The sequence below is a fragment of the Vanessa cardui genome, chromosome 22 (genome assembly GCF_905220365.1).
Source record: "Vanessa cardui chromosome 22, ilVanCard2.1, whole genome shotgun sequence".
Classification (NCBI taxonomy): Eukaryota; Metazoa; Arthropoda; class Insecta; order Lepidoptera; family Nymphalidae; genus Vanessa; species Vanessa cardui.
In genome coordinates this window covers 8,072,467-8,095,639 of record NC_061144.1, presented here as the reverse complement: position 1 = coordinate 8,095,639, position 23,173 = coordinate 8,072,467, and the positions used below count along the sequence as shown (strand labels likewise).

At 37.7% G+C, this 23,173-nt stretch overlaps 1 protein-coding gene across 6 annotated transcripts in view; it reads right to left on the bottom strand.

Annotated features, from left to right (window-relative positions):
* The window catches only part of LOC124539247 (A-kinase anchor protein 13), a 62,363-nt gene that overhangs the window by 2,032 nt on the left and 37,158 nt on the right, over nt 1–23,173 (bottom strand). For 4 of the 6 annotated variants that reach the window (XM_047116554.1, XM_047116559.1, XM_047116555.1 and 1 more), the window contains 21 exons: nt 22,575–22,715; nt 21,906–22,002; nt 20,592–20,805; nt 19,300–19,418; nt 18,722–18,856; nt 18,466–18,620; nt 17,616–17,748; nt 16,209–16,366; nt 15,381–15,502; nt 14,768–14,794; nt 13,871–13,984; nt 12,739–12,848; nt 11,410–11,575; nt 10,578–10,749; nt 9,785–9,948; nt 9,209–9,316; nt 8,600–8,692; nt 7,645–7,742; nt 6,447–6,542; nt 3,183–3,277; nt 1–1,765 (listed from right to left, as the gene is read on the bottom strand). The exon at nt 1–1,765 is cut by the window's left edge and continues 2,032 nt beyond it. In XM_047116554.1, the coding sequence (XP_046972510.1) occupies nt 1,657–1,765; nt 3,183–3,277; nt 6,447–6,542; nt 7,645–7,742; nt 8,600–8,692; nt 9,209–9,316; nt 9,785–9,948; nt 10,578–10,749; nt 11,410–11,575; nt 12,739–12,848; nt 13,871–13,984; nt 14,768–14,794; nt 15,381–15,502; nt 16,209–16,366; nt 17,616–17,748; nt 18,466–18,620; nt 18,722–18,856; nt 19,300–19,418; nt 20,592–20,805; nt 21,906–22,002; nt 22,575–22,715 (2,626 nt within the window). In that variant the 3' untranslated portion in view covers nt 1–1,656. The remainder of the gene's footprint in view (nt 1,766–3,182; nt 3,278–6,446; nt 6,543–7,644; nt 7,743–8,599; nt 8,693–9,208; nt 9,317–9,784; nt 9,949–10,577; nt 10,750–11,409; nt 11,576–12,738; nt 12,849–13,870; nt 13,985–14,767; nt 14,795–15,380; nt 15,503–16,208; nt 16,367–17,615; nt 17,749–18,465; nt 18,621–18,721; nt 18,857–19,299; nt 19,419–20,591; nt 20,806–21,905; nt 22,003–22,574; nt 22,716–23,173) is intronic. The other 2 variants (XM_047116556.1, XM_047116557.1) reach the window with 1 other exon arrangement.

Here is a 23,173-nt window from a genome sequence, read left to right as displayed (position 1 = left end):
AATATAATTATTAAATATGTAGTAATTTTAAAAATATAAAGCTTTACTTGTAGACATATCATTAATATATTTTGTTTAAAACTGCGTGCAAGAATTTTATCATATTATAAAGTTTTAATAGTAACAAGTGTTTTTATAATTATATAATTTAATAGCTCTTGAAATTATTTATTATTAGTTAATTTTCTACACAAATGGGGAAATATATCAAGAACCGAAATAATGCTTAGACATTGCTAAACATTTAATTAAAATTACTCAGAAAACAATTTAAATATTAATTATTTCCCCTTCTATACAAATTTGCCATTGACTGATCCGATAAAATATATCATTTTTAAAATTGTTTAAAAATTTTTTATTGATTTAAAAATATATTTATAAAACAATAATTTATATTTCACCTAAAAGACACTTTTGTAAAATAATTTCGCAAAAATTAATATTAGATTAAATTCGGTTATATTTCAAGTTAAAAGTTCGTAAAACTCGTCAATTTTTTTTTCATATAATATTTGACATATATCCACAGATTAAATAACAAATAGTTGCCATTAGTATTAGAATTTAAAGTTCGTTTAGCGCCATACATACCTCTATTTTAAATTGTTCTCTACTCTACGCTAAAATTCAATCCATAACAAGATATTTACACGCTATATTGTAACAATTTCTATATAGATTAATATATTTTCAAAATTTGACCTGTGTTAACCCATGTTTCATATTATTTTAAGGTCTCTTTTCGAGTTGAATATTAACGCGAGAAAAATATGTTTGAAATGTTTATACTTAACGGTTTTGACTAGGATTATTTTGTTTATTTATTATTAGTAAAGTTTAAAAGATTTAATAATAATTATCTTTAAAAATAGATACCATTTAGCTGCTCAATACGCATAGGAACCGCGAAGTTTCAGGAGAAAAATATTTAACTTCAAATAATTCTACTCATTTGATATACATTTAGATATATATATGTTATATTGGTGCCGGTTTTAATGAGACATTTGTCGTCTCTTTTAATACCACGCGTGAGACAAATACAATGACAATAGTTTATTATTAGTCCTTAGTTTCATTTGAGATTATGACATAATAATCAACAAGATTTGTTATTATTAGAACCACTGATTTATTTCAAACGTTTTATATAGATTAGTCACCACAAAAACTAGTATTTTTTTTCTATAAACTTTTCTATGTAACAAACAGTTGTTTGCGTACATTCTTGATTTAATCTCAATTTTTCTACTTACATCGTAAAACATAAAGTCGGTTTTGAATCGTTTTAAATTTTCTCACAAAATTGTCGAATGAGTTATTGAATAAAATTAAATAACTAAATATACATACATTGATTTTTATGTTTCCATCGAGTTAAAATTTACAATAATTTTAATTGAAAAACATTCTATTGTTCATATATGTAATACTTCAATATAATTTCAAATAATAATACTTTATATGTAAAGTACACTATAATTGTTTAAACAAAAGAAAACATTTAATTTAATTTTGTTTCTATTCAACTAATACACAAACATCAACATAAGTTCTAAGCTAGAGAGTATTGTATTATCAAGTGGATACCAGTACGGGCGGTGGAGGGGAGTCGGGAGGGGGGAGTTAGGAGATGCGGCAGTCTCAGAAGTGTCAGAAGTAGATGACCTCCTCCTCGGAAGCGCCGGGCGGCGCATGCGCGGACGTCGCCTCGCCCGCGCGAACGCGGAACTTGTCCGGCAGCTTGGGGTACGTGTTGGTTCTGCCGAGGCCAGACATTCCAATTATATATATAGTACGACACAACTTAGATGTAGCATCGCCAATTTGTGTATTGTACGGCGAATTATGTGATGAGATGTTATGTCCCTTGTGCCTGTAGTTACAATGGCTCTCTCACCCTTCAAACCGGAACACAACAATACTGAGTACTGCTATTTATGAGAAATAGAAATAGAATAACTGATGAGTGCCCTACCACCCAGTAGGGTTTCTATGGGTTGTATAAATCAGCAGTGATCGGTTTTATTAAATTATCCGATGCTACATACATCTAAGTTGTGTCGTACTATACTGCATTCAAGATTACATACAAAACTTTTAAATAGGATTTTACTCAAAACAAATACATAAAAGAAATTCTATTGCAAGTAAAATATTGTTATAAGTAAGTCAAATTAAAAAGGACAATAATCTCACATGGACATAACAGATTTCAAGGTCACATTAACTTTACAATACAATATGGAAACTTTCAATAGTGCTCCTTTAATATTTTCTGGGAAACTTAGACCTCAGGTCGCGGGAAGTATTGGTACACAGTGAACACCGTAATCGATGTCATTCTTGACTCGGATCGCAACGCAATACGTATTATGATACAGCTGGACTATAAGAAGAATTGCTTGAATTGCAAAGTGATAGAATTTTAAATGAAAGACTTGCCACAATTAGTCTATTTGCACTAAATAATATATAGTAAATAAATAAATAAATATGAGACAATATCACATACATTACTCTGATCCCAATGTAAGTAGCTGAAGCACTTGTTTTATGGAAATCAGAAGTAACGACGGTACCACAAACACCCAGACCCAAGACAACATAGAAAACTAATGGTAATCTACATCGACTCGGCCGGGAATCGAACCCGGGACCTTAGAGTGGCGTACCCATGAAAACCGGTGTACACACCACTCGACCGAGGAGGTCGTCAAAAGGACACAAATTAGATGTAGCATCGGAAAATGCAACCGATTACTGCCGATTTACACGACCAATAGAAATAGCTCCCTATCGCGCCATTCGACACTATTCGTCGCTATAGATTCACGCGTCAGAGAAAGCAAGTGCATGTAAATCGACGCGTCAAATTGACGAATATATTAGGTCATATGATATTACAAGTTATTACGTTTGTACAAAGATAATATTCGCATGAGAAATAAATATTGATAGCGTACTTAATTCGGATGTGATCGGTTTTACGAATTTTGCCGATGCGACATCTAAGTTGTGTCGTACTATACTCCTATTATTTCAATATCACTGGAACATAAATAAAAAGTCAGGGTCACAGCCTTAAAATATATTTGCTTTTTGGGTCACCAGCGAAAATGTTAAAGAACCGCTGATATGGATATTCTATACTGTGGCATTGAGGACTCATGGCTTACCTGGTAGCCTTGTTGTTGTTGAGCTGTTGCTGCGACGGCAGCGGCGCGGGCGAGCTGCCCGTGCGAGTGTGGTGAATCACAAGGCCCTGACTCACCTGGAATTTACCACCATCAACATCAAATTTTGTCCTAAACTTGCTAAATGCGTATGAAAAAATCACATAATCGATCTTAATTTCCATTATTCAAGCTGATTTGAAATATAATGAAAAAATAACGTATAAAATATAAATAAAGCATATGTGATATTAAACTTAAAAATATTCAAAACACATCGAAAGGCGGTGATTATTGGTTATTTTTTGGCACAAATACGACATTAAAACAATTTGGAGAGACGTCGTTTTCAAAGCAGTGCAAACATAAATTATCATAAAACAGTTTGAAAGCAAATTCGCGAACCTCAAAACTTATACAATTTGTTCATCTGAAAACTACAATACTTCTGCTTTACAAAAATTTTCTTATTCATCAAAAGTATGGACTTGAATCGGCCTCCGATTTTCTAACGATAAGTCACTCCCAATTACAGATAGTACCCGTCTATAAATAACACAAGATGTTGCACACAAGTGTGCAAAACACAAGTGCTGTCAACTCTCGCAAAATCATTTCAAATTCAAGGATGCAGACCAGTGACGTAGCTAAATGAGAAAGGGCACCGGTGCCTAGAGAAATAATCGGCCCTTTACCATCCCTCTTTAACTAATAATTGCCCTTTAAAATTATAGATACCAAATAAGAAATCTTGTGCGCAGGGTCGTGATTTTCTGGCTTCAGAAGCTTAAGGTTTAGTTTAGAGGCTCTGAACTCCTGGCCCCTGATGCACTGCATCACCTGCCCGATATCCACGATGCCACGATAGCTAAACCACTGGTGCAGACCAAGGATCAATCCTGCTTTTGTCTTTCTAAGAATGATGCACACTTCCAACTTCCAAACTAAGGCCTGCTACCAAATTTTCTGGACAGAACAACCTCCCTTGTCAAATTTTCTGTTCCGACTCCAGCCGTATAAGCTAACGACTAAAACAACGACTTATTACACAGTAGAGACTATATCTCATGTAGTCCCTAGTGACTCGTTGCCATAGTATTATAATAAGCAGAAAGAATAGCTACTTTAAAATTAAAAAAAATACTTTAAATTCATATTGTATGGACATTTGTAGATTTGGCACGACATAAATATTATATTGATAATCGTACATCATACTTTGATTATAATTTAATCATCAAAAACTTCCTTTTAACCAATTTAGGTCAGCGTCGTGTATGAACTGGCAATTATTTAGTTAGCCGGTTAGTTACTCGGCAGGGAAATAAATATATATGTTATGCTATCTGTACTAGAAGCTCAAAGGTTGGTGGCGCATTGGTTATGTAAGGAATGGTTGATATTTCTCACAGCGCCTTTGTCTTTATCCGGTGGTGACCAGTTACCATCAGATGGCCAAATAGCTCATTCTACCTATACCATAATAATATTAAAAGTGCTCAATTGAAGCAAAATATTTCATAGCGTGCTCTTACGACACTGACGGTTTAAAAACTATACAATACCGGAACCATACGATAATTGTAATGTATTGTAAAATAAACAGAAATATTCATCCACAGCCCTACAACAACATCCATGCCACATCAAAAAGCTGAACAGATAAAATGGTTGTAGAAATACGAAACATTATTCACAATATCGAAGAGAAGGATAACCGTACAAAGCAATAGTTATTCGTCTACTACTACGACCAATAAGCTAAAATGGCGAAAGGAAAATGTAATTAAGAGGCTTTAACATATCTACTGCGTTTATTTTGCCTCCCATGAGTGGGAGCAAGTTGCTGGAAAATGTTTGTGATTCTGAGATATGTAAGTTATTTAAGTCATGTAATTATTATATTTGATAGTATGTCAATCTTTCAGTGCAAGTAATAATATTATGATAATTTTCTATAGACAACATTAGACGGGCATACTTAGACAATTGAATAAAGATTATTTTATTATTTTTTTTATTTATTAAATTGACTTTTTCCAATCCCAAACAAACTACATAGATAAAATTTTGTATCCGAAGTAAACTGACCATTTGATATTTTTTATACACAAAACTGACAAAATGGTAATATATGGTAAAATGAGACTTTAAACTATGACTTGTGGAGGGTAAAGCCATTAGTACTAAAATATATATGCATGTTTTTTTACCTACCTGAGACACAATATGTATGTATAATGTAAATTATTCAATAAAAAGAAGAAATTAATATAATAAAAAAAATAGTGCAAATATATAAAAGAAAAAGTTAGGTTATGCTTTTCGATTCTTATGTCGCCATCTTAGCTTATCAATAAATATAAAATAAATCGAATACAAATATCTACAAGACACCAATTTATTTTTTCATTACTTACGTAAATAATTTTTTGTTCGTGTTAAAATACATTCGGATACTCCGCGTCCTGTAAAACAACCATTCGATCTGATTCGATACTTCTATTCTATTCTTTATAAAAATACAACTACATAACAGATCAGTTAGATTCCATTCCATTTTCCATTCAACCGTCGGTAATTCTTTTATTTTGAAACAGTACATAATGTTCGAAAAAAAAATTGAAAATTATATATACATTTTTGTAACATTACAAAAAAAAATTATGAAAAAAAAGCTAGTAAATATATTAATAGAAAGATTCGCTTATAATATATAGACTACAAACTAATTTAACAAAATTTGCCTTTATTTCACTACTCATAGTAGTGAAATAATCCCATATAACTTTTTCACGACGCGTTCTGTCTACATTTAAATCATACTCATTCTACATCGCATTATTAGTGTAATATTCATGTATATATAAATATGTGTGTGGGTGTGTCTGTATGTATATAAGTCACTAGTCATTACGTCACAGCTGAAGGAAACATTCAAGCAATATTTATGAGACAAGCTGTAATGAGTTCTGTCGTTTTAGGATGAATACCGTTATATTATTTGTTCATTATTTATGAAATTTGTGTGTACATACTGCGTTTTCCCATACCGTGTCGTACCGTGACGTAAAAACGTATTTAAAACATCATCAACTTCGTATTTTTTACATTATTATATTATAAAAAGTACCTTACTCAACCTCGTTTCTTTTACATCATTGTAATTTGTAGTGTAAAAATTACCTTACTCAACACATACACTGAAAGCTTCCGTCATAGCAAAATGAACTCCACTGCAAAGGCATAAAGTTCAAAATAGCTTACCTCGCTTGGCGACTCGTGCAGGCGATGGTAGCCGGGCGGCGGCTGCTGGCTCTTACCGCTCGCCAGCTTCAGAGGTAGCTGCTGCTTAACCACAGGCTATCGACGACAATTGTGTTAATTAGACTTGTTATTTAACTTGGTGGTAAGGCTTTGCACATATCACAGGGTGTCTACCACCAAGCAGCAAAATTTAGTACTGTGTTCTGATTTAAAGGCTGAGTGAGACAGTTTACTTGGTGGTAGGGCTTTGTGCGAGCCCGTCTGGGTAGGTACCACCCACTCATCAGTTATTCTACCGCCTAATAACAGTAGTCAGTATTGTTGTGTTCCGGTTTGAAGGGTGAGTGAGCCAGTGTAACTACAGGCACAAGGGACATAGCATCTTAGTTCCCAAGGTTAGTGGCGCAGTGACGATGTAAGGAATAGTTAATATTTCTTACAGCGTCATTGTCTATGGGTGATAGTGACCACCATCAGGTGGCCTCTATGCTCATCTGCCAACCTATACCATAAAATATAAATAAATACTTAAAATTTTAGTTCCAAAATCGGTAGCGCACTGGCAAAGCATGGTGAATATTTCTAACGAGCGTGGGAACGATAGTGATTGGTCTACTAGCCCCTTTGGCAAAAAAAAAAAGAAAACACTGATCGATTCCTACAGTCCATTCCAAGAAATTAGCTACGAAAGGTAACTGCCCCCGGGCGCTCGGAGGTTTTTTTTTCTGTTTATTTTATTTAGAGGGTTTATTCTATGAAGTAGAATATGCCACCCCCATAGTAGCTATTACAAACATTACATTCTACGTTTACACCCTTTTTGAACCATATTGTATAGCATCTTAGCCTCAGCTGAATTTGGTGAGGCACGCTCGGAGGTTAATTTATGAACCATAGAATATCTTAAGATTGTCTCTGTGGAGTTCGTTTCGCTATTGTGTAGCGTGGTACCTGCGACAGTAAGTGGACTAAGCCCTGTGGCAAAAAAAAACACTGAACGTTTCCTACAGTCCATTCCAAGACACTAGCTACCAAAGGTAACTGCCCCCGGGCGCTCAGAGGTAATTTTTTTTTTTTTTTTTTTCACATTGACACAAACAGTCATTAATCTAAAATTACAATGATTTTAAATTATGAACCATAGAATATCTTAAGATTGTCTCTGTGGAGTGAAAATCGCTATTGTGTAGCGTGGTACCTGCGCAGGCGCACGCACGGTGGCGCGCGTCTCGTTGTGCGCCGACAGCAGCTGCGGCGGTGCGCATGCGCCCTCCGACGACGACGAGCCGCGACTCGCTGCAGACAAATGCAGATAATATAATAGGCTATTTGACAATGCGAAAAATAAAGTAAAGTAAAGTAACAGCCTGTAAATTTCCCACTGCTGAGATAAGGCCTCCTCTTCCATTAAAGAGGGTATGGAACATATTCCACCACGCTGTTCCAATGTGGGTTGGTGGAATGCACATGTGGCAGAATTTCGATGAAATTAGACACATGCAGGTTTCCTCACGATGTTTTCCTTCACCGCCGAGCACGAGATGAATTATAAACACAATTAAGCACATATATATATAGTGGTGCTTGCCTGGGTTTGAACCCGCAATCATCGGTTAAGATGCACGCGTTCTAACCACTGGGCCATCTCAGCTCTCAATGCGAAAAATAAATTGTGAATTATTGTAATCCGTGTATATTATGAGTTTAATAATGGTTACATACTAACGAAACTTGAAAATAATACTTAAAATATAAAATCAATGAATCAAAATTCATTTTTACAAACGTTTGTCACGTGACACAAAACGCTCCTGATTGGCCGGGCCTATGATGAAGTCATTTTGTTGTAAACCTTGCTTTTCTACTACATGTACCACAGATTGAAACACTGCAAAGTGACGTCACCGACCCCTTTGCAGCGCCATATTGTCCAAGTAGCGTTTTCGCGCGTTATTTAAATATGGAATTTTTAATATAATATTTTCGGCAAATATGTACTAGAAATAAAAAAAATCAACTTTTACTGGGTTCCTTAACCTCTACTAAATAATATAAAATGGATTTTAAAAACCAGTCAAATAGCCTATTAACATATCAATCACAAGGCTACAGATTAAAAATCATATCTGTCAGTAAAATATCGAAATGCTTACCTCTCCATTTTGGCTCTTTCCGTCGATTCGTATCGCTGACACTCGAGTCGGGCGAGAGTGTTCCGACGCTTGCGATTTCTTCTTGTGAGCCCCCTGAGATACATATTGTACTTGTATTACTGCATCTATAATTTTTAATCTACTCTTCTATCTATCTTTACTTGGTGGTAGGGCTTTGTGCAAGCCCGTCTGGGTAGGTACCACCCACTCATCAGTTATTCTACCGCCAAACAACAGTACTCAGTATTGTTGTGTTCCGGTCTGAAGGGTGAGTGAGCCAGTGTAACTACAGGCACAAGGGACATAACATCTTAGTTCCCAAGGTTGGTGGCACATTGACGATGTAAGGAATAGTTAATAATTCTTACAGCGTTAATGTCTATGGGCGATGGTGACCACTTACCATCAGGTGGCCCATATGCTCGTCCGCCAACCTATACCATAAAAAAAAAATCTTAATCTTATATTTTATATAACGGCATTGTCTATGGGCGATACTGATTTACCACTGGGTATACTATTTACTCAAATTCACTCAAATACAACAAAGAGCGAGTGTGATACACTCTTAAAGCGTGTTTCACACTTAACGAGATAAGATATATCTACCGTGCTGCTGCAGACGTTCGAGCCGTCGGTAGAGACGCTCCCTCTGTTGCTCGACGTCTTTCTGTTGCTCCTCTAATTCCTTCCTCGCCGCTTGCAGCTGTCTCCGCTCTGCAACGTACCGTAAGGGGTTGTCCATTAATCACGTGATCTTTTTTTAGAATTTTTTAACCCCCCATACCCCATCGGTGATACGTAGTGAGGTTTAAGACCACCCCCCCTCCCCCTTCTCAACATCACGTGTATTTTTAGTACCTACAACGAATCTTAAAATTTTCTGAATATTATCTTAATTTAAATACAGGTAAAAACTATAATCTTATTTTATTCTGAAATTAAGGACCATATTTGTTTAAAAATCGCGCATTAGATGAAAAAATAAATACACGAGATATCTAACTACACCCCCCCTCCCCCTTGTGTTATTTTCGTGATTTTTATCAAACCCCTCCCCCCCCTTTCAAGCCTCACGTGATTAATGGACAACCCCTAAGCAGCGGGGGTGGGGGGTCACTGACCGCGGTCGAGCGCGTCGGGGGAGCGCAAGCAGCGGGGAGGGCGGTGTGGGGGGTTACTGACCGCGGTCGAGCGCGTCGTTGTCGAGCTGGCGCTGCGCCTCCCAGCTGGCGCGCTCGGCGGTGAGGCGCGCCTGCGCGTGGCGAAGCTCCTCCAACTGCGCGTCGTGCGCGCGCGCCAGCCCCGAGCCGGCGCCCGCGCGCCACGCACACACCTGCGCCTCCAGGCTGCGCACACACACACAACCGGGATTAGAACGATCGAGATCGGGGTGTTACTTTTGTAAGAGAAACTGTACATTACTGTATATATAACATTATTTTTAACTGTACATATAACATTACTGTGTTAATTTACAATAAACAGAGTCTGGATTTTTCTTGCGACCTATCTGTTAGTTATCTCGTGAGATCGACAAAATGCTTTCAAATAATTTTAATTATTAGCGAAAGGAGATGGCCCAGTGGTTGGAACGCGTGCATTTTAACCGATGATTGCGGGTTCAAACCCAGGCAAGCATCACTATACTACATATATATATGTGCTTAATTGTGTTTATAATTCATCTCGTGCTCGGCGGTGAAGGAAAACATCGTAAGGAAACCTGCATGAGTCTAATTTCATTGAAATTCTGCCACATGTGCATTCTACCAACCCGCATTGGAACAGTGTGGTGGAATATGTTACAAGCCCTCTCCATAATGGAAGAGGAGGCCTTATCTCAGCAGTGGGAAATTTACAGGCTGTTACTTTACTAGCGAAAGTATATTGTTCCATTCAACTGATTATAGTTTCGAGCGAGTGACAGTCAGGTATCACATTTATCCGATGGCCTTGTTGCCACCAACACACGTACCTGTGGATGGTGGTCAGTTGCTGCCACACGATGCAGGCGAGCGTGTATATCGCGTGCTGCAGCTTAAGCGCCACGTCGGCCTCGTCGCGACAGCTCCTTCCCTCAACCTCCCCCTCGGCCCCCTCTGCGGGGGGCGTGTCCGATGCTGACAATCGGACTGACATCTGAACACCTGTACACGTTGTATATTTTCTGATTAAAAAGTCTTATCCATAACCTTGAAATAATTTAAAAGCTTTACATTTAATTTACTTAATTTTGTTTTTTAACAATATTACGTGTCCTTACTTGTACTATTAAATGAAACTACACACTGTTGTTAAAACTCAATATTTAATTAATGCAAAGAAATGTATTGTACAAATAAATAAAGAAAACTATTGCGTGATCTAGGATTGGGTACAATGCCATCTACTGGTGGGAAGCGAAAAACAAATAAAATTGTAAGACTTAATATAATTTTTACTTGAGCGAATCTATACCGCGATTCAAAAGTATACTAGCGCCATCTGTTACGCGTATGCTTAGTTATAACTTACAATACTAATAAAGTATATTAATTATTTAACTTAAATCTGACAAATTAATATTGGATTCAACATTCCGCCCACCAAAGAACTTGTTCTTTTAGTAGTTCATATGAACGATGTAAATTCTAACATGACAACCGCCCACCGTGATTAAACCTTACTACTATTAACTTAACCAAGCCATACTACAGTCATTAAATAATTCGTGTATTACTCGCATAACTGCTATAGCAGTCACACTACAACTGCTCATCACGCAGCAATACCGCGTAATAATGATACGCGGCAAGGCGGTCACTGACCTCGGTGCTGCGCGGCGTCGAACCCGGCGAAGGTGTCGGCGCGGCGCGGCAGCGCGGGGCTCGTGTAGTGCGCCGAGTGGCGCTCGCCCGCCGAGCTCGTGCTGCGGCCCAGCGCGCCGCCGCCCGCCCACAGCGACCAGCCCGCGCTCGACGCCTCCAGCGCGTCCTGGGGGGGGGTAACGAATTCCAATAGGTTACTCAGCGTTAAGCCGAGATGGCCCAGTGGTTAGAACACGTGCATCTTAACCGATGATTGCGGGTTCAAAACCAGGCAAGCACCGCTGTTTCATGTGCTTAATTTGTCTTTATAATTCATCTCGAGCTTTGCGGTGAAGGAAAACATCGTGAGGAAACCTGCATGTGACAAATTTCATAGAAATTCTGCCACATGTGTATTCCACCAACCCGCATTGGAACAGCGTGGTGGAATATGTTCCAAGCCCTCTCCTCAAAAAGGGAGAGGAGGCCTTTAGCCCAGCAATGGGAAATTTACAGGCTGTTACTTTACTTTTTTTTTTTTTTACTCAGCGTTTCTTATATCCGGGTAGGTATATGATTTCACTGGAAGTGGAGTCCAAATGCGAAGACGACCGTCACAGTCGGTAAGAATGTCCTGCACTAGTCGCCCTCGCTATGCCGGCTCGCAAGAAGCCAATTCACGCCTCTGCGTCGGCGTGATATTAAAACATCAATAAAACATTTTTTTGATCACCATATTTTATCTCTGGTTTACAGATTTTTCATCGACATTTGAAAACCACAACACTGTCTGCATAATATATTTAAAATTAAAAATTAGCTATGACCGAAATTCAAATATAGAATAGAATAGAATATACTTTATTGTACACCACAAACAATAAACTTTACATGGAACAAAAATAATAAATTAAAATGTACAAAAAGGCGGTCTTATCGCTAAGTAGCGATTTCTGCCAGACAACCTTTGATTTGGGGAAATTGTGCAGCGAAAAGGTAGGTGGTGCCTTATATATACAATAATACATATATAAATAAACATACATACAAAATCAAAATCAAAATAAACTTTATTCAAGTAGGCTTTTATAAGAACTTTTGAATCGTCATTTTACAATTAAGTGAAGCTACCACCGGTTCGGAAAGTAGATTCTACCGAGAAGAACCGGCAAGAAACTCAGTAGTTACTCTTTTTTAACATTTAAAAAATACAACGTCATGTTAATTAAATACAATTATTTCAATTAATGTATCCTGCTTGTAATGTAATGTAAATGTAATGTAACGTAATGTACATAACCAACAACAACAAATATTTAATTATTTGTAAGTACAAGTGTCGCTGCGTACCTTGACGACCTTGCAGACCTCCTGCCACAGCGCGTGCGTGTCGGGCGAGGGCGCGGCCAGGCGCACGTAGTCCGGGAACACCAGTCCGCCCGGGAACGCGGACGACGTGCCTGCCCAACGCGCATGCGGGACATTATATCTTTAGGTCGACAGGGGCGACTAGCAATCAGTGTTGCCAATGTGTGGGGAATTCCCCAAATTGCGGGGAATCGCAAGTCGATCTAGGATTGGTGTGGGGATTGTCGTATGTGGGGAAAATAGTTATGCATTTTATACCAAAACGATCGGTAATTGAAGTCGATTATTAGTTAGCATGGTAGCAAATACACACTACATATAGACATTAACCATGACTAGTCTGATTCAACGAAAAAAAAAGGTCGTCAAGTTATAGTTTGATTTGAGAAAATTTAATTTTATTGTTAGGTAATGAAAGACAAAGATACAATACCATGATTTTTTTCCTTTATTTCTGTGTGGAGAATTTGGGGGGAATTGGGACATTTGTTTTCCCCAATTTGGGGAATTTCGCTAAGATTTTCGGGAAATTAGATTTTGGCATTGGCAACCCTACTAGCAATGCCAAATTGTCAACTTTATGCTACTACCGAGTTGAATTTTTTAATAGACAAATGTAAACGACCCCAACTCTTTTTCTGTTGACTGTACTTAGTTCCTAATTATATATAATTTCCTTAAAGAAAATTCGATAGAAAAAAAAACTATCTGTTAATAGTACGACACAACATAGATGTCGCATCGGCAAAATTCGTAAAACCAAACACATCCGAATTAAGCACGCTATCCCAAATTATCAATATTTATTTCTCACGCGAATATGATCTTTGCACAAACGTAATTACTTGTAATATCATATGACCTAATATGTTCGTCAATTTGACGCGTCGATTTACATGCACTTGCTTTATCTGACGCGCGAATCTATAGCGACGAATAGCGTCGAATGGCGCGATAGGGAGCTATTGCTATTGGTTGTGTAAATCGGCAGTGATCGGTTTTATTTTCATTCCATTGCATTTACCGATGCTACATCTAATTTGTGTCTTACTATACCTAATGTTCATTTTGGGTTCATCTCAAGAAACATTAATAGAAAAATCTTTTAAGCTACCTGTATTTGGTACGTCCAACGTGGAAGATCCGGTGTGACCGACCATTTTCATATGTAACGCCATTTTCTCTTCGAGAAGTTGAGCATGCTCCCTGTCTTTTGCTCTCAAAGCCTCTGAGGATACAAACAAAACAATAATTTAGTTTGAGTTTATATATAATGATGCATTTAACTAATTATAGTGCTGAGTAGACATATATCTTATGAGTTTAAGCATATATATGAAAAAATGGGTTAAAAAGTTTAGCATGCAGTGTTGGTATAAATAAATAGCCAACATTTAAATAAAATGCATACCGGTATTTTCAATTAAGGAATAAACGTGATGTGAATGACAAATATTAAAAAAAATTTCTAATATAATTAATCTTTTTATAACAAAAGTGTTAGAAGTTGGAAGTTACATATAGATACGTATTTTTTGGGTCAAGGTCAATTTAGTAGAAAGGCTCTTTACAAGCCTGTTTCAATAAGAAATTACTACAGAAAATCAGTAAGATAATAAAGTTATTGAAGAGCTAATGAGACACTAAATGGACAAGGGACAAAACAATCTTAGTACATAAGTTTAGTGAGTAAGAAGTGTTATTCATTAGCAATGTAAGGAGATAATTAATGTTCGTTTCAATAATGACGTATAGGCAGTGGTGTCCACTTCCCTCGAGGTTGCCAGGCTAACTATCTCTTTCCGTTATTAATTCATAACGGTTTCTTTTAACCCTTTTATATTACAGAATACAAGAATAATTCATCTTGCAACATTCATTGCTAAGCTTAGTAAAGATGAAGTAAACAAGATAAAAGTTGATAGACACATACAATTTTTAAAGGATGGTTTAAAATTATGGATTGAAAACCATGCAAATTTGAAGAAAATTTGACTTATGAGAAAATCACCTTCGATATGCCACCAAGGAGTTTCATCTGTATTATTGTAAAAAAAAATATAATCCCACATTATGAATGAACAATTAAATAATAGATTTATCCATATCGTAGGGTAATTATTTATAATTAATAAATAATTTCTTCTTCGTTTGACAAGGGCCTTTATTGGGTACTTTATACCCTTTAATATACCCCAACGTCTATGCATAATATCATGATGATCGGTTAAGCAGTTAAGGTTTGTGAAAGTGTAACAAACAAACCAACCACCATTGCAATCAAACATTCTTAATTCAAAAAGTTTTTTTTTTTTAAATAACCTTATGAGAATACAATTCGTATTTTGCCTTGGTAATCAAGGCAACTAATTTGTTCGGGAGTTGAGCTTTTAAAGTTTTCATTATATAATTATATATTAATGTAATTAAGTTTGTTAGTAACAGCTGAGCTGAGATGGCCCAGTGATTAGAACACGTGCATCTTAACCGATGATTGCGGATTCAAATCCAGGCAAATATATAAATATATGTATATATGTGCTTAATTTGTGTTTGAACATATTTAATGTTTATACTGCTACATTATCTGTAATAACTCGTGATATTATTGATGTAAAACATACCAGTTATCAGTCTTATATTTTCGTGCCTCGCTTCCAGCTGTCTCTGTCTCTCTTCAGCGGATGTCGCCGTCACACCCGCTTCCGATTCCTCAACTTCCTCTGGGCAGCTTTGTACTGCAGCTCTATTGAATTTCAATAAATAAAAAATATAAATATATAATAGCTAAAGGCCTTGTGTTATGTAAAATCAGAAGTAACGACCCGAGACAGCATTTTCTACATCAATTCGGTCTAAAAGCGAACTAGGGACCTCGGAATGGCCATGTACCTATGAAAACCGGTGTACACACTACTCGATCACGGAGGTCGTAAATTTAAATGAAAGTTTTACATGAACGGCGAACGATTATACATATATTAAGATTATTAGATATCAATTAATCACATAATACTTTATCTCTTAATCTAAATCTGAGTAGATGGTCCCCGAGGAATTATTATTATCACTACATATTATAAAATAAAATCCCCTGGCCGCGTTCGTCTGTCTGTATGTTTGCGATTAACTCCTAAATTATTGAACGGATTTTTATGCGGTTTTCACGAATATATAGGGGGATATATAAGGAAGGTTTAAGTGTATAATTAATTAGGTTTTAGTTTAAATACATTGAAAAAGAACGACAATTGTTAAACGTGTCAGCACAAGTATCAAAAATTAAAAAAAAAAACTTATATCCTTCCGTACGAAGCCGGGAAAAGCCACTAGTTATTACTAAGCGTATTTTGGCATTACATCGAACAATAGAGTCTACGGGGCACTTTGGCATTGGCGTTGCGGTCGGCGTGCACGTGGCACGCACGTGGCACGCACGTGTCGCGTCGCACCTGACGGCGTGTATCCAGTGCGCGATGTCCTTGGGCCGGTGCACGCGCAACTCGAACATCTCGGGCTCGGGCGGCCCGTTGCAGATCAGGTACAGGCCGCGCCCCTCAGCGCCCGCCTTCTCGCGCACCAGAAGCTTCCACAGCGACACCACGCCCGTCTGAGGAGTCGTTTGTTGGAATTAAATACTGGACAACATCACATACATTACTCTGATCCCAATGTTAGTAGCTAAACACACACACACACCCACACGCACACACACACCCGCATGCACACATACACACAGAAAAACATACACGCATGCACAATCACACATACAAATACCCATACACTTGTGAATATTCTCTTGTCACAAACGTCAACAACTTTCTTTAGACCTACTTTTTGTTATCCACTTTGTTAAATATATTATATTAAACATTTTATATTGTAATCTTTGTGGCCATAGTCTTCATGTAATTTAAAAAAACTGTACAAATACAATCTGTATACGCTGTTGATTACAAATAAATAAATAAATAAAGCACTTGTGTTATGGAAATTCAGATATTACGACGGTACCACAAACACCCAGACCACAAAAACCAAGACAACATAGAAAGCTAATAATTTCCTACATCGATTCGGCCGGGAATCGAAACCGGGATCTCGGAGTGGCGGAAATCCCTATTTTACTAAAGATTTACATTAATCGTTTTGTCTTTCTAATTAACCATTTGCATCAACATATTTGAGCGTAGATTGGCGCACTATATGTACACTACTACAAACCAGACGCACTAAAATTTAAGTTGGTAGCGTCTTACCAACTTAAATTGTTAAGGTTATTACTAGAATCCGACCGAAACTGGTTTTCCGGCCGAAACCGAATATTCGACCGTGACTTCAGTTTCCGCCGAAACCGAAACTTAGGTGGTCAAATATAAAAATTCCTTTAAATGCTGAAATTTGGTATTTTAAAATCTTATGTCAAATTTTATCAACACTTTGATTTGCTTTTGATTTTTCACTGATACTTTTGTCGAAGTACTGCCGAATTGATTTTTTTTCTCTTTTAAGACATTTTACTCGAAACAAAAAAAAACTGTAATAATAAACAATTATAACAAAAATACATCAATAGATCATCGGAGTGAAAAACAAATCTTGAAATAAGTTTATAGAGAAGAGATAGATAAGACAACTTCCGAAGACGTCGTTTCGGTTTCGGCAAAAGTTTCGGCCCATTTTAGCCGAAACCGAAACTGCCGCCGAAACTTGATTCTCTAACCGAACCTTCGGTCGGACACTAGCTTATTACCACAGATACAAATCTATACTAATAACCTTCAAGATGAAACACAAGGATACTAAATATCCGCTTGATTCGCACAAAGTGGTACCATTTAGTGAAAACAATAAGTTACCTTATTGTCCGGCGTGAAGAAGGTATATTTATTGTTGTTGTCGTGCAAGAAGAATAGCACGTCCGTCAGAACGATTACGAGCAGCGTCTGCATCTTGCTTCGGCCTTGCATCAGCGTCGCGACGCCCTCGAATCTAAACATTACGAATAACCCACCATTATTAATATTATTATTAATTTAATTTAATTAATTTTAATTTAACCATTTATTAAACTTGCCAGATACATAGAAGGTGAAAATGTGTACACAGGAAAAAATAAGTTTAAAAGGTATACTTATCCCTAGAAGAGATTTCTTCCAGTATACCCAAGAAAGAAGAAACATAGACAGGAAAATTAAAAGGTAGACAGGCAAAATCATACAACAGGAGAAAAGTTACAAAACCACAAAAAATATATATACTAAATTATAACTAAAACTAAATTATTATACGAGAAGTATTTTTAACCCATTCAGGTATCATTGTATCAATTATCCTCTATGATTACACAATAATTAATAAATTGCTAAAGTAATTGGGTATAATTTCTCTTTTTTTTTAATCTATATGTAAGCGGACGAGCAAATGGGCCAACTGATGGCAAGTGATAGCCACCAGCCATAGGCTGCCATATAAATGGCACTGTAAGAAATATTAACCAATCATTACATTGCCAATGCGCCTTTGGAACTAAGACGTTATGTTCCTTGTCCACAGGCACAAGGAACATAAGGGGAAACTACAGAGTTTTCTTTAAACCTGAACTAAACAATAAACTCAGTATTGTTGTGGTAAAATATATCATGGTGGTTGGTACCCAGACGGGCTAGCCCTACCACTGATTGGATCTACCACCGTATTTTCACTTACTTAAGACTTCTATTTCCTTGTAGTATATCGCTCTTCTTAAACTTCCTACCGCGAAAGTTGGAGAAAGACTTCGCGTCGATACGGTGGTATATCTCCAGCTTCCGATCCTCTCTCTCCTTAGCTGCGACTTGGTTGTCTACGTCCACTAAGATTTCCTACAAAATAGAAAATTATTTTCAAAATGATTAAAAATACTAAGATAATTAAAAATGGAAGATGAAAGAGCCAACAACAAATAATTATTTTTTTAAGATACCTTAACTCCGCACAGAGCTTTTTGTAACAGTTCCCTTTCAGTGACGTCATCTCCGGCCGTTTTCAACAGCGGTTCGAGCAACAAAGGATATTTTGTGAGTCGCTGTGCTACGAATAACACACATTCAGGTACACCCTGCAAAATTTAATATATTTGAATTAAAGTTAAACCTAAAATAAAAATATGCGCTATTTTAGTTTATGTTGTCACGCGAGTCAGTCTGTATGCGAGCGTGAATGTATACATGTGTGCGTATAAAAGTTCGTGTGTTTACATATGTGCGTGTGCGTACGTGAGTGCGTGTGCGTACGTGAGTGCGTGTGCGTACATGTGTGCGTGTGTGTACGTGAGTGCGTGTGCGTACGTGAGTGCGTGTGCGTACGTGAGTGCGTGTGCGTGCGTGTGTGCGTGTGCGTACGTGAGTGCGTGTGCGTACGTGAGTGCGTGTGCGTACGTGAGTGCGTGTGCGTACGTAAGAGCGTGTGCGTACGAGAGTGCGTGTGCGTACATGTGTGTGTGTGCGTGCGTGAGTGCGTGTGCGTACGTGTATGCGTGTGCGTGCGTGTGTGCGCGCGTACCTTCTTCCTGAGCAGCGGGTTCTGCTGGCACTTGCGTATGAACCTCGCGACGCGCGGCTCGCGCGCGCAGCACTCCTTGAACACCTCCACTGCGTCGCGGTGGCGCGCACAGAACTCGCCTGCGGGCCAAACTCGAATCGTCTCAAAACGTTTATTAGCAATTGCGCCAAATTATTCATGTCGTTAAGCCACACTAATCATTGTATATTGTATGACATTTTTATTGTATGCATTACATGAAAACCAATAAAATATAAACACATCATGATGAAGTAAGTTTAACTGAGGAAAAAGTTAGGAGCTTACTCTATAACGCTGCTCCAACGCATGTAAATAGATATGTAACAGATTCTTATCAGCATTTCATTTCATACATCAATAGATACTTTAGGTGTATCAATATTCAACTGAAATTGTAATGACAGAAAAAATACCTCACCTAATTTATACAGCATAGAATCAATCTATTGAAAATATAAATTTTGTTTCTCATAGATTTAAACATGAATGCACGTATACTCACATGCATACTACGCATATGGACGCACCTACTCACAGATATTCTTATCAAAATTGTTAACAATAACAATATTGTATAGTATGACACAACATAGATGTCGCATCGGCAAAATTCGTAAAACCGATCGCATACGAATTGAGTACGCTATCCCAAACTATCAATATTTATTTCTCATGCAAATATGATCTTGGCACAAACGTAATAACTTGTAATGTCATATGACCTAATATATTCGTCAATTTAACGCATCAATTAACATGCACTTGCTTTCTCTGTGAATCTATAGCGATGAATAGCGTCGAATGGCGCGATAGGGGGCTATATCTATTGGTTGTGTAAATCGGCAGTAATCGGTTTTATTATCATTGCATTGCATTTTCCGATGCTACATCTAATTTGTCCCTGTTAGAGATAATGTGTGGTGGGTACCGTAGGCGGCCTTGAGGCGGTGGTGCGCGGGCGGCACTTTCATATTTAAATAACGCGCGAAAACGCTACTTGGACAATATGGCGCCGCAATAGGGTCGGTGACGTCACTTTGCTATATTGTAATCTGTGGTACATATAGTAGAAAAGCAAGGTTTACAAGAAAGTGACTTCATCACAAGCCCGGCCAATCAGGAGCGTTTTGTGTCACGTGACAAACGTTTGAAAAAACGCATTTTTATTTATGGATTTTCGAATAAATTATGTATTATATTCAACTTTCGTTAGTAAATAACCATTTTGAAACTCATAATCTACACTGTGGTGATAATGCGTGGTGGGTTACCGTAGGCGGCCTTGAGGCGGTGGTGGGCGGGCGGCGCGAAGGTGTCTGCGAGGATGTCGGCCACGGATGCGACGCGAGGCGCGGCGCGCTGGCGGGCTCGGAGGCGAGCCAGCAGCGCTGCGTGCAGAGCCCACAGTTCGTCCAGCCGTGGGAACATGCGCGCCACCTGAGCCTCCGACACGCCGCCCAAGCGCGACATGCCCTCCGCGAACATCTGCCCACACACACTTGTGTTATACACCGAACTCAAAATAGACTGCAGCGGTACGTGTTGTACGAAGTATTATAAATATAATATGAAGAAGCCTATGTTGAAAAATAGTAACTACTGAGTTTCTTGCCTGTTCTTCTCGGTAAAGCAGAGATGGCCCAGTGGTTAGAACGCGTGCATCTTAACCGATGAGTGCCGGTTCAAACCCAAGCTAGCACCATTATATATATGTGCTTAATTTGTGCTTATAATTCATCTCGTGCTCGGCGGTGAAGGAAAACATCGTGAGGAAACCTGTATGTGTCTAATTTCATCGAAATTCTGCCACATGTGCATTCCACCAACCCACATTGGAACAGCGTGGTGGAATATGTTCCAAATCTAAAACCTCTCCTTAATGGAAGAGGAGGCCTTATCTCAGCAATGGGAAGTGGACAGGCTGTTACTTTACTTTACTTTACTCTTCTCGGTAGAATCTACTATCAGAACCGGTGGTAGCTTCACTTAATTGTGAAATAACGATTCAAAACTGCTTGTACAAGCCTAGTTGAAGAAAGTTTATTTTGAGTTTTGATTTTTGATGGGAAACGCTATAAAGAACAAACTTTACCACATTGACTGAAACCTAATCACTAATTTTCATACTTTTTATTAACATATAGTCAACTTAAAATTAATACTTTTGAGACACAGTACGTCGGGACCGAATCTTAAAAGTTTATTTATGTTTCAATGAAAGCCTAAACACCATATACATATTAAAAGTCATACCTTTTTTTATAAAAAAAGGACAAAGTATTGTACCAACTTTTATGCCTAATTTAATTTAACTACTGCTTAACTCATAAACAGAAAACTTTCGACCTAAGGTTCACCCTATTACTTGATGAATATTCAAAAAATGAAGCTCATAAACTGGTATAATACAACAAATTTCCGTCTACCTAGGAAAATAAATTCGAAAACTCCTCTATTCTCATCTATGTTCTACAACACATTCCTGTTAAATTCAAAATTTCATATCAGTAATACCTCCAGGTTGAATATGCGTTGTCGGTCAGTCATTTTAAAGTGTTATTATATGGATATTATATTGAGATTACCTTTTGCATAAGTCGTATTGTGAGACAATGATGTTTCTCCGTCAAAATTAATTCGTATATATGCTCTTGCCGCTTCGTCTCCCTATCGCCAATTGATCTGTGCAGAGAATTATTGAACATAACTTATTATTATTAGTCCTCATTTTTATAATAAATGTTTTTTTAATTCATTAAATTAGACAGTTAAGAGTACCAAGGGCTTCCTGCTGGTAAATGGTCACCAAATAAAAAAAATCATTCTTACATCGCCAAAGTGTCCCAATCTTGGCAGCTAAGATTTTATGTCCCTTGTGCCTGTATGCATAAGTGTACCTTTTTTTTGTCATACTTCAAACTGGAACACAACAATTTTGAGTATTTCTGCCTGGCGAAAGAATAAATTATGATCGACAAGTATTCTACCAGCATCCAAAAAGTCCTACCACCAACGTAGCTTGCAAGCGATACTTGTTCGAATTTTTACTTCCGACAGTACATTTTATCCTCTTATTATAAGAATAAGATACTGAGTATTTCTGCTTGGCGGAAGAATAAATTATGATCGACTCGTATTCAACCAGGATCCAAAAAGTCCTACCACCAACGTAATTTGCAAGCGATACTTGTTCGAATTTTTACTTCCGACAGTACATTATATCCTCTTATTATTGGAGTAAGATCACCACTTACTTAGCGAGTCCTTTAGGCGCGCCCGCTGCCCAGGTGTCGGGCTCCGAAGCTCCTAAGCCGAGTAAGATCGCCTCCTCGCCGAGTTGATCGGGAGTTATGTAAACCTCCGGCCATTCCGTTCCCCCGGCGTCGTCTGATGCACTACAAACATAGAACGATGTACACCAATAAATAACAATTTTGACATAGCATTACTTTGACCTGAGCTGAGATGGCCCCGTGGTTAGAACGCGTGCATCTTAACCGATGATTGCGGGTTCAAACCCAGGCAAGCATCACTATATATATGTGCTTAATTGTGTTTATAATTCATCTCGTGCTCGGCGGTGAAGGAAAACATCGTGAGGAAACCTGCATGTGTCTAATTTCATCGAAATTCTGCCACATGTGCATTCCACCAACCCGCATTGGAACAGCGTGGTGGAATATGTTCCAAACGCTCTCCTTAATGGAAGAGGAGGCCCTTTCTCAGCAGTGGGAAATTTACAGGCTGTTACTTTACTACTTTGACCTGATTGGTCTAAATCTTGAATATATGGTGTAATTTTGAATTCAGAATTATTCTATCATACATTTATGATGCAAAATTTTTATCGTAT